The 16,573-nt window shown below is 48.3% G+C and overlaps 1 protein-coding gene across 1 annotated transcript in view; it reads left to right on the forward strand.

Moving 5' to 3' along the window:
• The window catches only part of iqgap3 (IQ motif containing GTPase activating protein 3), a 77,936-nt gene that overhangs the window by 48,933 nt on the left and 12,430 nt on the right, over positions 1 to 16,573 (forward strand). The window contains exons 27-33 of the mRNA XM_055665657.1: positions 4,876 to 5,016; positions 6,553 to 6,637; positions 8,035 to 8,267; positions 12,131 to 12,263; positions 14,337 to 14,439; positions 15,851 to 15,995; positions 16,359 to 16,446. Of these exons, the coding sequence (XP_055521632.1) occupies positions 4,876 to 5,016; positions 6,553 to 6,637; positions 8,035 to 8,267; positions 12,131 to 12,263; positions 14,337 to 14,439; positions 15,851 to 15,995; positions 16,359 to 16,446 (928 nt within the window). The remainder of the gene's footprint in view (positions 1 to 4,875; positions 5,017 to 6,552; positions 6,638 to 8,034; positions 8,268 to 12,130; positions 12,264 to 14,336; positions 14,440 to 15,850; positions 15,996 to 16,358; positions 16,447 to 16,573) is intronic.

Here is a 16,573-nt window from a genome sequence, read left to right on the forward strand (position 1 = left end):
ATCCCGTACCTGCCTTCTCTCCATACCCTCTGATCCCCTTGGCATTACATTACATTTACACACAGGCAAAGGTGGGTGAAGTGTCTTGCCCCAAGGACACAACAACAGTATGCACTCCACTCCACAAGGGCCACATCTAACCCCCTCTTAAATATAGCCCATGAACTGGCCTCAACTACCCTCTGTGGCAGAGAGTTCCAGAGATTCAACACTCTCTGTGTGAAAAAAGTTCTCCTCATCTCGGTTTTAAAGGATTTCCCCCTTATCCTTAAGCTGTGACCCCTTGTCCTGGACTTCCCCAACATCGGGAACAATCTTCCTGCATCTAGCCTGTCCAACCCCTTAAGAATTTTGTAAGTTTCTATAAGATCCCCCCTCAATCTCCTAAATTCTAGAGTTTATTGTCATGTGTCCCTGATAGGACAATGAAATTCTTGCTTTGCTTCAGCACAACAGAACATAGTAGGCATTGACCACAAAACCTCCGGGGATGGCAGGACTTTCATATGAAGAAAGATTGGATAGACTCGGCTTGTACTCGCTAGAATTTAGAAAATTGAGGGGGGGGATCTTACAGAAACTTACAAAATTCTTAAGGGGTTGGACAGGCTAGATGCAGGAAGATTGTTCCCGCTGTTGGGGAAGTCCAGAACAAGGGGCCACACACACAGTTTAAGGATAAGGGGGAAGTCTTTTGGGACCGAGATGAGAAAATCATTTTTCACACAGAGAGTGGTGAATCTGTGGAATTCTCTGCCACAGAAGGTAGTTGAGGCCACACAGTTCATTGGCTATATTTAAGAGGGAGTTAGATGTGGCCCTTGTGACTAAAGGGATCAGGGGGTATGGAGAGAAGGCAGGTATGGGATACTGAGTTGGATGACCAGCCATGATCATATTGAATGGCGAATGGTGCAGGCTCGAAGGGCCGAATGGCCTCTACTCCTGCACCTATTTTCTATGTCTAAAACAGTATCTAAACCAGCATCTGTAGTCCTCTTTTACACTATACATGAACACTTAGATACATCTTAGATACAGTTCAAGTGTCTAGTAGTGGTTCACTGAGACACTATACACAGTCACCAGATTTGGCACCATTTTCAAGTGTCAAGTTGTTGTTCTTAACGTGAGCACGAAGGCTGGTTATCCTGGCGGGGGTTAGAGGGTGGGCCTGGCTATGTGTAGCCGTGGTGTCCTCCACTGCACCGTGCTGCTGCAGGCTACGTCCAGTCCCGCTCTCTGCCTCTTGGAGCAGCACCCGGTTCAGCCGAACACCCCCCCCCCCCCCCCCCCCCCCCCCAGTCACTCCAGCACTTTGTGGCTCCAGGCAAGATTCCAGCATCTGCATCTCCTCGGGTCCACCTTAAATCCCAATCAGTTTGCTCCTGGTCTTGTGCGTTGGCCCCTTTATTTGGGGAGAAGTCTCTACAGGACTTGTGAGTATTTGAGTTTAGTTTGTTGTCACATATACCACCGAGGTACAGTGACAAGCTTTTGTGTTGCATGCTATCCAGTCAGCAGAAAGACAATACACGATTACAATCGAGCCATCGACAAAGCACAGATGCAGGATAATGGGATTCATGTGAATAAGCTTTAGTGTAAGATAATGTCCGTACAAAGTCTGATCAAAGATAGTCTGAGGGAATCCAATGAGGTAGATGGACTGCACTGAGTAGTACATGGGTAGTGAGGGGAGCAGAGAGGATCATTGGCGTCTCCCTACCCTCGGTACAAGAACTGTTCCAGAGCCGCTGTCTGAAGAAAGCACAGAGAATTGCCAAGGACAAACTGCACCCCCTCCACGCACACACCTGGATCTCCTGCCATCAGGCAAGAGATATCGTAGCATCAAAGCCCGGACTACGAGGCTGCTAAACAGCTTCCTACCACAGGCTGTGAGGCTGCTAAACAGTCACTCTGCACCCACAGTCACTTGACTTGACTCTGCGGCTGGCACGGACACTTTAATAACTGGCACTGGCCACTCAAATCAGCGGCCCCGGACATTTTTTATGATTGGTTTATTGAATTTTAACATTGTGTTTTTTTTTACCTGCTTTTAACTATTTATACTGTTCCATCAGGGACTGGATTGTTCTTAGTGTTATTATGTGTGAAGTGTTTAAATTTCATGTGCGATGCTCCGCTATTCACTGGGAAACGTCTTTTCATTTTGCACTGTAACAACTGTTGCTTGCAAGATGACAATAAAGGTTGATTGATTGATTGACTGAACTGTAGGGACCCAGGCCCCAAGGGGCGCAGCGGTAGAGTTGCTGCCTTACAGCGCCAGAGACCCGGGTTCGATCCCAACTACGGGTGCTGTCTGCGGGAAGCAGCACCTCATATTTCGCTTGGGCAGTTTACACCCCAGCTGTATGAACATTGACCTCTAAATTCAGGTGGTCCCTGCTTTCTCCTCCCCTTCTCCCCTGCTTTCTCCTCCCCTTTTTTCCCCACCCCCACATCAGTCTGAGGATGGGTCTCGACCCAAAACGTTGCCTATTTCCTTCGATCCATAGATGCTGTCTCACCCGCTGAGTTTCTCCAGCGTTTAGATTTTCCAGCATCTGCAGTTCCTCCTTAAACATTTTGGTATGTGCAGCGTGCTCGACAGAGCAGACACGGGAAACCTAGAATGATGGTAAAATTACCCACATGAACTTTTAAAAATAAGATCTATTGATTATTATGTTAGCCGCTGCTGAGGGAGACACTGAAGCGATGTGATACTCCTGACCCTCGCCCCAGCTACTCGCTACTATCAATTACAGCTCCTACAGAGAATACACCTGACAGAAAATCACTAGTGCTATCTATTGCATCCATTGTGGAAGGTTTAATCTCTTGTCAGTGGCCAACTATCCTCCCACTGTGTGGCTGTTCTGATCTCCTGCTCGCTCCCGGGGATGGTGGAGGTTTAGTTTAGACAATAGACAATAGGTGCAGAAGTAGAGGCTATTCAGCCCGTCAAGCCAGCACCGCCATTCACTGTGGTCATGGCTGATCATCCACAATCAGTTCCCCGTTCCTGCCTTCTCCCCTTATCCCCTGACTCCGCTATCTTTCACAGCCCTATCTAACTCTCTCTTGAAAGCATCCAGAGAGCTGCCCTCTGAGATGGAGAATTCCACAGAACGTGCAAACTCCTCACAGACAGCACCCGTGGTCGGGATGGAACTCGGCGCTGTAAGGCAGCAACGGCACAGCTGCGCCACCGTGTCGCCCACAAGGTGGAGGGTGGTGGAGCGGGCCCAATTAGCCGGCATGTCCTTCGATGCGAGCCAACTCTCTTTGCCATTCCCGTCCTGCGGGTTAAGCTTGTGCTTGGGAATTGATTTAGGGGAAGAAAGTTTGAATTAGAAATGGGGTAAGGGGAGGGGAGGGGGGGGAGGGGAGGGCAGGATTGATGACCTGCCTGCTGTTAAATCGGTCTAACGTATCACCAAATGGAGTTTGTGCCCGTTACTCTGAACCCTGCATTATTCACACCTCCTGATTGTGGTACAGTCCATTTTCCTTTTTAATTCCTCCAGGTACATTCTTCAGATCTGCGCCGATTTTTCAGGGGGTTTACAAAGCGATGGGTTTCTAAAGATTGCTCTCTCCTCCATGCTGACTGTAACTCGCTGACTCCAGCTTCACTGTCCTTCACTAAGAAGGAACTGCAGATGCTGGAAAATCGAGTGCTGGATAAACTCAGCGGGTGCGGCAGCATCTATGTAGCGAAGGAAATAGGCAACGTTTCGGGCCTAAGGGTTTCTCCAGCTTTTTTGTGTACCTTCGATTCTCCAGCATCTGAAGATCCTTCTTAAACCCTTCTTCAGACTGATGGGGGGGGGGGGGGGGGGGGGGAGGGAAGGAAAAAGGAAAAAGGAGGAGGGGGAGCCCGAGGGCTGGGGAAGGGGAGGCTTGAAATTGAATTCTCCCAATTTTGCTAGCCCTTGCTGCTCCTCCTCCCATCCCACTGCCCTTGGGCTCCTCCTCCTCCTCCTCCTCTTTTTCCTTTCTTCTCCCAGACCCCCCCCCCCCCCCCCCCAATAGTTGAAGAAGGGTTTCTGAAGAATGCCTATTTCCTTCTGGGTTTCGTCCCGAAACGTTTCAGGCCGAAATCCTTAAGGAAATGGGTAACGTTTCGGGCCGAAATCCTTAAGGAAATAGGTAACGTTTCGGGTCCGAAATCCTTAAGGAAATAGGTAACGTTTCGGGCCGAAATCCTTAAGGAAATGGGTAACGTTTCGGGCCGAAATCCTTAAGGAAATAGGTAACGTTTCGGGGCCGAAATCCTTAAGGAAATAGGTAACGTTTCGGGCCGAAATCCTTAAGGAAATAGGTAACGTTCCGGGCCGAAATCCTTAAGGAAATAGGTAACGTTTCGGGTCCGAAATCCTTAAGGAAATAGGTAACGTTTCGGGCCGAAACCCTTCCGGGTTTCGTCCCGAAACGTTGCCTATTTCCTTCGCTCCATAGATGCTGCTGCACCCGCTGAGTTTCTCCAGCATTCTTGTCTACCATCTATCGATGTCTGCCTTGGTGTACCAATTGATGCATGTGACAATAAATGGAACTTGAACTTGAAAATATCCACTGACTTGTGGCCTTCTGTAGCAAAGAATTCCACAGATTCACCACCCTCTGGCTAAAGAATGCATTTCGTTGTCTCTAATGCATTTCTGTACTGTACACTGACAATGACAATTAAAATTGAATCTGAATCTGAGAAATACCTCCTCGTCTCCTTTCCAAAGGGACGTGCTTTAATTCCGATGCTGTGCCCTCTGGTCCTAGACTCCCCCACTAGTGGAAACATCCTCTCCACATCCTCTCTATCCGGGCCTTTCACTGTTGTTGTGTTTTGGTTCCCTGCAGCCAATTGCCGTACGAGGTGACGATAGACCAGGCCCTGACCCACCCGGAGGTCGAGAGGAGACTCGACATATCCATCCGCAACCTGAGAGCTGCCACCGACAAATTCCTCAACGCCATCATTTCCTCCGTGGACAAGATACCGTAAGTGCCCAGTGAACCTTCCTCCACCGCCTGGTGACCTGGCTGTTGCCGGGCAGAGTTTAGCACTTCCTCGCCGCTGGGTCTAGCTCCCACCGCCCTCCACAAAACACAGCATTTAGTTTTGAGGTACAGCACGGATAATTGAATTGAATTTGAATTGAATAACCTTTAATAATCCTTTACAGGAAATTACAGTGCCACAACAGCTTCAAGACAGACATAACACCACACATTTCCACAGATAGCTTCAATACTTAATAAGTTAAAATACAATGAATGAATACTAAAAAAATCCAAAATTATTTTTGTGCATTAAGTCTATTAAAATACTATTAAAATACTATACTAAAATACTATTAAAATACTAAATAAACATACACACTACACACAGCTGCACGCGACAGGCTGCCGTCTCACCGGCGCCATTTTGGATAACGTGTACATGTTAAGTGTTCGGCTGGAGACCGGAAGGTAGCCGGTTCGAATCCCGCTTGGAATACATACTGTCGTTGTGTCCTTGGGGCAAGACACTTCACCCACCTTTGCCTGTGTGTAAAATGTAATGTAATTATGTGAAGCACTTTGGGGTCAATGCAAGTTGACTAAAAATGTGCTATATAAATAAGATGATTATTATTATTATGTTGATCAGTGATCCCCGCAAACTATGGAGTGTACGGAGTTTGTACGTTCTCCCCATGACCTGCGTAGGTTTTCCACGGGATCGCATGTTTCCTCCCACATTCCAAAGACGTACAGGTTTGTATGTTGATTGGCTTGGTATAACTGTAAATTGTCCCTAAAAATCCAGCGGGCTGACATCCAAATATCCCGTACCTGCCTTTCTCCGTACCCGTGTCCCCTTAGCCAAACACCGCTCGCCTTAAATATACAATGAACTGGTCACACCCCGCAGAGAGTTCCAGAGATTCACCACTCTCTGTGTGAAAAAACATCTGGTTTTTAAAGGATTTCCCCCTTATCCTTAAGCTGTGACCCCAATGATGCCGGCAATCTTCCTGCATCTAGCCGTCCAACCCCTTAAGAATTTTGTAAGAGAACAATCGCCAATTCTAGGGTATAAACCGGCCCTTTAGACAGTCCCGACATCCCAGGAATCAGGCTCTATAAACATTGGGTTGGTGGACTGTAAATTGTCCCTCGGGCGACAAAAGAAATGGGCGACGCTTGGGAGAAGGCAGGAACGGGACCCGATACCTCAGTCATGATGCCGGCAGTGGATGAAACATCGCCAATGATCACATTGAAGGGCTCTTAAACATAGTGGAGTCGGGGGATATGGGGAGAAGGCAGGAACGGGGTGGGACTAATTGTGTATGATCACATTGAATGACGGTGCTGGCTCGACAGGTAGATTGGCCTGTTCCTGCACCTATTGTCTATTGTCTATAAAGACTTCACAAGGGAATAATTGCAGAGCTATGGGGCAGCCGTGGGTGGATGGGTGGTTGAGAAACTTGCCTGGGCTTGGTACTGTGCATGAAATCTAATCTTCTTCCTCTCACTCGGGACAAGGTACGGAATGAGGTACACGGCAAAAGTGCTGAAGAGTTCACTGCGGGAGAGGTTCCCAGGCGCCCCTGAAGAGGAGTTGCTGAAGGTAAGTCCTTGGCAGGGGCCGTGGAATCCCCCCTCCACGTTCCACAATGCCCCATCACACATCTCAGCAACCGTGGGCTGCCCCCTTCCCATAGCCTGCCTGCCTGCCTGCCACACTGCGTTACTCCAGCACTTTGTGTCTATAATACAATACAATACAACACAATAATACTTCATTAGCCAAGTATGTTTTGCAACAGACGAGGAATTTCATTTACCAAGTTAGTTGTACAAATAAAAAAACAACGGGACACACAAAATACATTTTAACATAAACATCCACCACAGTCACTCCTCCACATTCATGGAAAGATAGAAATAGGCCCCTTCGAGCCTGCACCCTGCACCGCCATTCATTGTGATCACGACCGATCATCCACAATCTGTAACCCGTGCCCAAATATTCTCCCCAACTTCCTCACTGTGATGGAAGGTGGAAAGAAAGGCTCATTCTCTTCCGTTTGTTCTCGCAGGTCGGGGGCCTCAAGCCTTCCGTTAACGGGGCGCTCTTGACTCCCGTAGCCGGTGGCGTTTGGGACCTCCGCATTGGGGCGATCAAGCTCCTGCATCGGGGGGGGGGGGGGGGGTTCCCCTGAGCCAGCGATCAGACCCGGGGTCAGGGCCTAGTCGAGCCTCTACAATACAATACAATTTATTTGTTACCATTTGAACCCAGAGGTTCAAACGAAATTTGGTTTCTGCAGTCATACAAACAAGAAGAAGAACCAAGACCCAACACAATTTACACAAACGCCCATCGCAGTGAATCTCCTCTTCACTGTGATGGAAGGCAAAGTCTTATCTCTCCCCTGCAGTTCTCGTTCTCCTCCCGATGTCAGAGTCGGGCGATGGTAAACAAGTCCCACGGCAATGATAAAGCCGCGCTGGGCGATGCAAGGCCCTGCTCCGGGTCGTTGGAGCTTCCCGACTCGGCCTCTCCCGAGACTGCGAGCTCTCGATGGTGAAGTGCGCAGGCTGTGGTTGGAGCGTTGATCCCAGGCAAGGGGTGGGCTCCGATGTTAAGTTCAATGCCCGCAGTGGGGTCTATAACTCTACGACAGCCTGGTCCTCTGTTGTTGCACCAGGACAAGGGGTCACAGCTTAAGGATGAGGGGGAAATCCTTTAAAACCGAGATGAGAAGAACTTTTTCCACACAGAGAGTGGTGAATCTCTGGAATTCTCTGCCACAGAGGGTAGTTGAGGCCAGTTCATTGGCTATATTTAAGAGGGAGTTAGATGTGGCCCTTGTGGCTAAGGGGATCAGGGGGTATGGAGAGAAGGCAGGGATGGGATACTGAGTTGGATGATCAGCCATGATCATATTGAATGGCGGTGCAGGCTCGAAGGGCCGAATGGCCTCTACTCCTGCACCTAATTTCTATGTTTCTATGTTGCAGGTGGTGGGGAACCTGCTGTACTATCGCTACATGAACCCTGCCGTGGTGGCCCCGGACGGCTTCGACATCATCGACGTGACGGTGGGGGGTGGTCTCCACGCGGACCACCGCCGCAACCTGGGCTCCATCGCCAAGCTACTCCAGCTCGCCGCCTCCGGGAAAACCCTGGAGGGAGAGAACGCTCAACTCCGCACCATGGCCGACTACTTGCTCCAGTCCCAGCAACGATTCAGGTCTCCGCCTTCTCCCCTTTCCTACAAATGTGTTTATAGACAATAGACAATCCGTGCCGTTTATTGTCACGTGTAGAGTGAAAAGCTTTTTGTCGCCTGCTAACCACTCAGTTGGAAGATAATAACTGTTCATGAGGGAAGTCTGTGCATATTTTATTGACGGATGGTGAAAAATATCAGGGATTGACAGTTGTCAAATTAATAACATGGCTTGAGGATTTATGCAATCAGCTTGCCAAAAAAGCCCTTCATTATTCCTGACTTGTCACGTGGATCTGGTGGGATATGGATTACACACAGAGCCAAGAGTGTTATACTATCATATGCTGGTGGCACAACACAATAGAAACATAGAAACATAGACAATAGGTGCAGGAGTAGAGGCCATTCGGCCCTTCCAGCCTGCACCATTCGCCATTCAATATGATCATGGCTGATCATCCAACTCAGTATCCTGTCCCTGCCTTCTCTCCATACCCCCTGATCCCTTTAGCCACAAGGGCCACATCTAACTCCCTCTTAAATATAGCCAATGAACTGTGTGGCCTCAACTACCTTCTGTGGCAGAGAATTCCACAGATTCACCACTCTCTGTGTGTGGGAAAAAAAAATGTTTTTCTCATCTCGGTCTAAAAGATTTCCCCCTTATCCTTAAACTGTGTGTGTGGTGGCCCCTTGTCCTGAACTTCCCCAACATCGGGAACAATCTTCCTGCATCTAGCCTGTCCAACCCCTTAAGAATTTTGTAAGTTTCTATAATATCCCCCCCTCAATCTCCTAAATTCGAGCGATTCATAGTAATCTGTAAACAATATAATAAACAAGAAAAGGTAGATCAGTGTGTGTGCGTGCGCGCACACTGTCTCACATATGCGCGCATATAACAAACACACACACACACACACACACCACACTCGCACACACACACACACACACACACACACACACACACACACACACACACACACACACACACACACACACACACTCACACACACACACACAACACTCTCTCAGGGAGAACACACACACACTCTCGGGGAGAAAGAGCAACAATGTAGCAAAGATAAATGTAGTCAGACTGGTCAGAGAACTGGGGAGGGGGAGGGATGGAGAGAGAGAGGGAAAGCAAGGGTTACTTGAAGTTAGAGAGGTCAATGTTCATTCCGAAGGTAGACACAGAATGCTGGAGTAACTCAGCGGGGCAGGCAGCATCTCTGGAGAGAAGGGATGGGTCGAGACCCTTCTTCCTAAGGGTCTCACACTGCTAGAAGGTTCTCCGCCTGATCAGAGTGTGTTTTGTTCTGAGCTGATTAAGTTCCAATCAGTTTTCACCTGAAGAAAGGTCTCGACCCGAAACGTCGCCCATTCCTTCTCTTCAGAGTCGCTGCCTGTCCCGCTGAGTTACTCCAGCATTTTGTGTCTACCTTCGATTTAAACCAGCATCTGCAGTTCTTTCCTACACTCAATGTTCATACCGCTGGGGTATAAGTTGCCTGAAATATGAGGTGGTGTTACTCCAATTTGCGCTGGGCCTCACTCTGACAACATTTTCCTTGATCTCCATTCCCTTTGTCCTATTTTCACACTACATTTCCTTATCTATGTATCTCCCTCGCCCCTGACATCGGTCTGAAGAAGGGTCTCGACCCGAAACGTCGCCCAAATTGCCTCTCTCCAGAGACGTTGCCTGTCCCGCTGAGTTACTCCAGCATTTTGTCGGTTTAAACCAGCGTTTGCAATTCCTTCCTACACATTCCATCTGACAAGGGAAGGTTGCTAGCTAGCTGCTTTAATGTCTGGCCCTTTGATGGCGGGCACGTGTTTGGGGAGGGAAGTCTGGCCTCTCTCTGGCGCACAGCGGGAAGCAGCTTCTGTAACAGACTGTGGGGAAGGAGGCAGCTCCTCTCAGTCACAGCCTCTCACGTGGTGCCTGTCAGCCAGGCTTGTGTTCACTGTCAGACTGCCGAGTGTTAACAGACTCACTCACTGCCAGAAGGTTCTCCACTTGATCACAGTGTGTTTTGTTCCGAGCTGATTGAGTTCCAGTCAGTCCTCATCTTGCTGGGTTAGGGAGCAAAATACCAGTGGGATTTTAATCTGTTTTACAGATACAGTGTTATAAACAGGTCCTTCGGCCCACAAATCCACGACGACCAGCGATCACTCATTCACATTAGTGCTGCATAAAAAAACATAGAAAATAGGTGAAGGGGGAGGCCATTTGGCCCTTTGAGCCTGCCACAGTACACCATTCATTGTGATCATGGCTGATCATCCACATTCAATAACCCATGCCTGCCTTCTCCTCATATCCCTTGAATGGCCTCGCCCCGCCTTACCTCTCTGAGCTGCTCCACCTATATGCTCCTGCCCGGTGCCTCAGGTCAGCGGATCAGCTGCTCCTTGAGGTACCAAGGTCTAAGCGGAAGCTCAGAGGGGATAGAGCCTTTTCCGTTGCTGCCCCGGCACTCTGGAACACCTTGCCGCTGCAGATCAGACAGGCCCCTTCACTGTCCATCTTTAAATCCTCCCTAAAAACTCACTTTTATTCACTGGCTTTCGACACTGGCTGAGACTTTGTTCCTGTTTTAGTGCTTTTAATGTCTTTTAATTTTTACTGTTTTTATAGTCCTGTCGTCTAAATGGTTTTAGTAGTTTGTAATAACTTTTTGTTGACTTCCCATGTACAGCACTTTGTGGTAACTGATGTTGTCTAAAAGCGCTTTATAAATAAAGTTATTATTATTATTATTGATACCACTAGCCCCTAGAGCTTTATCTAACTCTTTTAAATCCATCCAGTGACTTGGCCTCCACTGCCCTCTGTGGCAGAGAATTCCATACATTCACAACTCTCTGGGTGAAAAAGTTTTTTCTCAACTCAGTTTTAAATGGCCTCCCCTTTATTCTGAGACTGTGTGTGGCCCCTGGTTCTGGACTCGCCCAACATTGGGAACATTTTTCCTGCTAAACGGTCACCCAGTCTGCTCTTAGTCTCGCATATACAGGGTTTTGCTGAGACCACACCTGGAGTATTGCGTACAGTTTTGGTCTCCTAATCTGAGGAAAGACATTCTTGCCATAGAGGATTTGGTTAGGAGCAGGGACTGATTCCTGGAGTTGTCAGGGACTTCGTATGAACCAAGACTGGATAGCTCGGCTTGTACTCGCAGAATTTGGAAGCCTAATTGAGGGGGACATTCTTGCCATAGAGGGACTACAGAGAAGGTTCTTAAGGGATTCCTGGACAGGACTTTATATGCAGGAAGACTGGATAGACCCGCTTGTACACGGGGAAGTAGGAGATTGAGAGGGGTCACAAACTTTAAATTCTTAAGGGGTTGGACAGGCTAGATGCAGACCGTGTCCCGAGATGAGGAAAACATTTTTTTTTCACACAGAGTGGTGAATCTGTGGAATTCTCTGCCACAGAGGGTAGTTGAGGCCACACAGTTCATTGGCTATATTTAAGAGGGAGTTGGATCTGGCCCTTGTGGCTAAAGGGATCAGGGGGTATGGAGAGAAGGCAGGGATGGGATACTGAGTTGGATGATCAGCCATGATCATATTGAATGGCGGTGCAGGTTCGAAGGGCCGAATGGCCTCTACTCCTGCACCTATTTTCTATGTTTCTATGTAGCACTGAGACCACCAGATAAAGGAGATGAGCTTGGAGGAGGTGCTTCACCAAAGTAGAGTATGGTCATTGAGATTTCCTGCTACAGTTGTACAAGTCTTTGATTACTCCAAGTTCTGGGTACCAGGCTGTGGAGTAAGCAAGTATGTTTATTGGCCAAGTATTCACATACTGTTTTTTCTGATGGTGTTTTTTTTAAATTTTTAAATTTTTTAAATTCCAGGGCATTTTTCCGTGCAGCCTGCGACGTTCCCGAACCGGAAGAGAGGTTTAACGTGGATGAATATTCCGAAATGGTCAGCCTGAACAAACCGATCATCTACATAACTGCTGGGGAACTGATTAACACTCACAAGGTGAGTGATTTACCAGGAGAAGAGACTAGAGGAGCTGAATAGTCATCTCCTGTTTGATATTATTCACTTTATAGTGCACCGTTTGACCTGTTTTTACAAAATGTTAAATGGTCAGCTCGACATAGACTACAAGACCTACAAACCCAAACCAATTAGGAGCAGACGAGGGCATTCGATCCAATTTGTGATCCCAGCTATTTTTTATTCAAATCGTTTGCTATGTCGCTCTTCAAGGGAGATGCTAAATGCATTTCGTTGTCTCTGTACTGTACACTGACAATGACATTTAAAATTGAATCTGAATCTGAATCTGAGACAGATGTGTACAGCAATTCGTTCTTCCCCCGCACACACAATGAAAGCATGGAATAATCTCCACCCAACTATAGTTACCCAACCAGATGCAACTACATTTAAAGTAGCTCTGTCTTCCCAATAACCCTTTCTGGCTTAAGCCCTCCCTTCACCACCTCCACAGTTTACATTCCATTTGGAATATTTTGGAGGACCAAGACACCAAGAACCAAGAGGTACAATGAAGAAGGGTTTTGGCCCGAAACGTCGCCTATTTCCTTCGCTCCATAGATGCTGCTGTACCCGCTGAGTTTCTCCAGCAATTTTGTGTACCTTAGGTACAATGAAAGGCTTGTATGAGTGCTATCCAGGCAGTAAAAAGACAGGGATGTGATGCTGAGGCTCTATAGGTGCTGGTCAGGCAGCATTTGGAGTACTGTGAGCAATTCTCAGGCACCATATCTGAGGAAGGATGTGCTGGCTCTGGAGAGGGTCCAGAGGAGGTTTACAGGAACGAGTGGCTTAACTTATGGTGAGCGTTTAACAGCACTGGGCCTGTACTCTCAGGAGTTTAGAAGGATGAGTGGGGACCTCATTGAAACGTACAGAATAGTGAAAGGCCAGGATAGAGTGGATGTGGAGAGGATGTGTTTCCTTTAGGAAGGAGATGAGGAGGAATTTCTTTTGACAGAAAGTGGTGAATCTGTGGAATTCTTTGCCACAGACGGCTGTGGAGACCAATGTACCTCTAACTCTACTGTTTGGATCAACATCTACTGTAAACCAGCATCTGCAGTTCCTTCCTGCACAACCTTACTCACCTCCATTCAGAGAAGGGGGGTAGCCATGGTCTAGAGTGGGTCTCCTCAGCCTCAGGCTGGCTTATTACCATTTTTTATTCAGCTCTGAGGAGTGTAAGGCGATTGCTTTTTCTAATATCCTCCATATTTAATCCTGGTCCTTTCTGCCCATTGGGTTTGGTTTAGTTTAGAGATACAACGTGAAAACAGGCCCTTCGGCCCACTGAGCCCGCCCTGACCAGCGATCCCCACACACTAACACTATCTTATACACACTCATACTCACACGAGGGACAATTTACAATGATGCCAAGCCAATTAGCTTACAAATGGGAGCACTCGGAGAATGCCCACATGGTCACAAAGAGAATGTACAAACTACATAAAGACAGCAGCCTAGGTCAGGATTGAACCCTGGTCACTAGCGCTGTAAGGCAGCAACTCTACCCCTGGGTCACTAAGCCGTCCTGGACAGGTACATGGATACACCCCGGGCCGCGGAGCTTGAACCGGCCCCTTCGCCGAGCTCGGTTGAGCAGCGGGACTGACTTGCCATCGCCCGGTGGGGTAACAACATCGGAGGCCTGGATCGCCTCAGCACAGAGGGAGAATGAGGAGGGAAGAGACAGTGACTTTAAGACTTTTGCCTCCGTCACAGTGAGGAGGTGTCTGGTGAACTCACTGTGGTGGATGTTCATTTGTATTTATTGTGTGTTTGTTATTTATTATTATATGTATGGCTGCAGGCAACGACATTTCGTTCAGGCCGAAAGGTCTGAATGACAAATAAAGGATCTAATCTAATCTAATAGGAAAGGTTTAGAGGTCACGAACAGTGGGACAGGTTTGGATGGGAATCTTGGCCAAGTTGGGTTGAATGGTTACTTCCATGTTGTGTCGCCTCAATCTCCTTGGTGGGAGAATTGTCCTTCCCAAACCTGTTCATTCACCAGCCTCTGACGTGCTTGTGTTCCTCCAGCTCCTGCTCCAACACCAAGACTCCCTCTCGGTGGAACACAGTGACCCACTCCACCAACTGCTGGAGGACCTCGGAGATGTACCCACCGTCGAGTCGCTCCTGGGCAAGTATATCATCGCCGCTGGGCGCGTGAATCACGAGGATGTTGCCAGGAGTGATGGCTATATGGAACGAGGTAGTTGAGGCAGCTATGAATGTGACATGGATCAGGCAGGTTTAGAGGGCTATGGACCAAATTCAGGCAGGTGGGACGAGTGCAGATGGGACATGTTGGCCGCAAGTTGGGCCGAAGGGCCTCATCCACGTTGTATAAATTGTTTTACCAGAGTCGGGTAATCGAGAACCAGAGGACGTGGGTTTAAGGAGAGAGGGTAATATAAATAAGAATTAATGACAACATTTTCACACAGAGGGTGGTGGGGAGATGGAACGAGCTGCCAGTGGAGGTAGTTGAGGCAGCTACAATAACAGTGTTTAAAAGTCATTTGGATAGGTACATGGAATGGAAAGATTTAGAAGGATACTAGACCAAGTGCTTCCCCCAACACAAAATTCCACCACCCACCCGTTCCCCCAACGCAATATTGCACCACTCACGGATAGCCCCCAACTGCGCAGGCACGGCTCATTTCTCCTCATCACACACGTACACACACACACACACACACACACACACACACACACACACACACACACACACACACACACACACACACACACACACACACACACACACACACACACACACACACACACACACACACACACACACACACGGGACAATTTACACTTGTACCAAGCCAATTAACCCACAAACCTGAATGTCTTTGGATTGTGGGAGGAAACCGAAGATCTCGGGGGAAACCCACAGGGGGGAAGGTACATAGAAATTAGGTGCAGCTATAGAGGCCATTCGGCCCTTCGAGCCTGCACCGCCATTCAATATGACCATGGCTGATCATCCAACTCAGTATCCCGTACCTGCCTTCTCTCCATACCATCTGATCCCCTTAGCCACAAGGGCCACATCTAACTCCCTCTTAAATATAGCCAATGAACTGGCCTCAACTACCCTCTGTGGCAGAGAGTTCCAGAGATTCACCACTCTCTGTGTGAAAAAAGTTCTTCTCATCTTGGTTTTAAAGGATTTCCCCCTTATCCTTAAGCTGTGACCCCTTGTCCTGGACTTCCCCAACATCGGGAGCAATCTTCCTGCATCTAGCCTGTCCAACCCCTTAAGAATTTTGTAAGTTTCTATAAGATCCCCCCCCCGCCCCCTCAATCTCCTAAATTCTAGAGAGTACAAGCCGAGTACAATCTCCGTACAGACAGCACCCGTAGTCGGGATCGGACACGGGTCTCTGGCGCTGTGAGGCAGCAACTCTATCGCTGTGCCACTGGGCCATTGGGCAAATTTCCACACTGTATCTCTAAAACAGCAACAGCTGGTGTAATAGTCCTGGTGCTCATCACCGCATCACTGATTTTGTAAACCTTCTCTTCTCTGTTCAAAGGTGAAGGTTCTGTGACTGTAACCGATGCCCAGGAAGACCATTTGGCCCAACTCTACAAGATGGAGGTCTCGCTGACCCTCAGCAATAAATTTGATCTCTGTAAAAGCGGCAATGCAACGAGTGATACCAGAGGTTTGTTGCTCAGGTAAGTGTGGATGATCTAGAGTAGAGTAGAGGTCCAGGTAGGGTCCCATCCTGACCACGGGTGCTGTTTGTACCTTCTCCCTGTGACCTGCGTGGATTTTCACCGGTCTCCTCCCACATTCCAGGGACTTGTAACCCTGTTGGTGTGTGCGGAGTGATGACTAGTTGGCGCAGACTCGGTGGGCCGAAGGGCCAGTTTCCATGCGGTATCTCCAAATGTAAAACTGCGTGCATCACTCCAAATGTGTGTAGTTGCACAGACTCCCTGACTCACATGCTCAACGCCTCGACCGATGAAGGCAAACACGGGTAAAGCTGGCAAGGATTTGCATTCATCTTCTCCATTCTGTCTTTTATTTTCAAGCACAAAGCAACTGATTGTGGATGTGATCCGATCCCAAAGTGGAGACTCGCTGACGGAGATACTGCAAACATCAGCCTCAACAGACCAGGCAAGTAGAGGGATGAGGAAGGAGTCGTGATGGAGAACGGTGAAAGATGGATGGACCCACTTGTCAGTCCTAGCGCGCGCGCTCACACACACACACGCGCGCACACACACGCTCACACTCACACACG

The sequence above is a fragment of the Leucoraja erinacea genome, unplaced genomic scaffold (assembly GCF_028641065.1).
Source record: "Leucoraja erinacea ecotype New England unplaced genomic scaffold, Leri_hhj_1 Leri_140S, whole genome shotgun sequence".
In the NCBI taxonomy this organism is placed as follows: Eukaryota; Metazoa; Chordata; class Chondrichthyes; order Rajiformes; family Rajidae; genus Leucoraja; species Leucoraja erinaceus.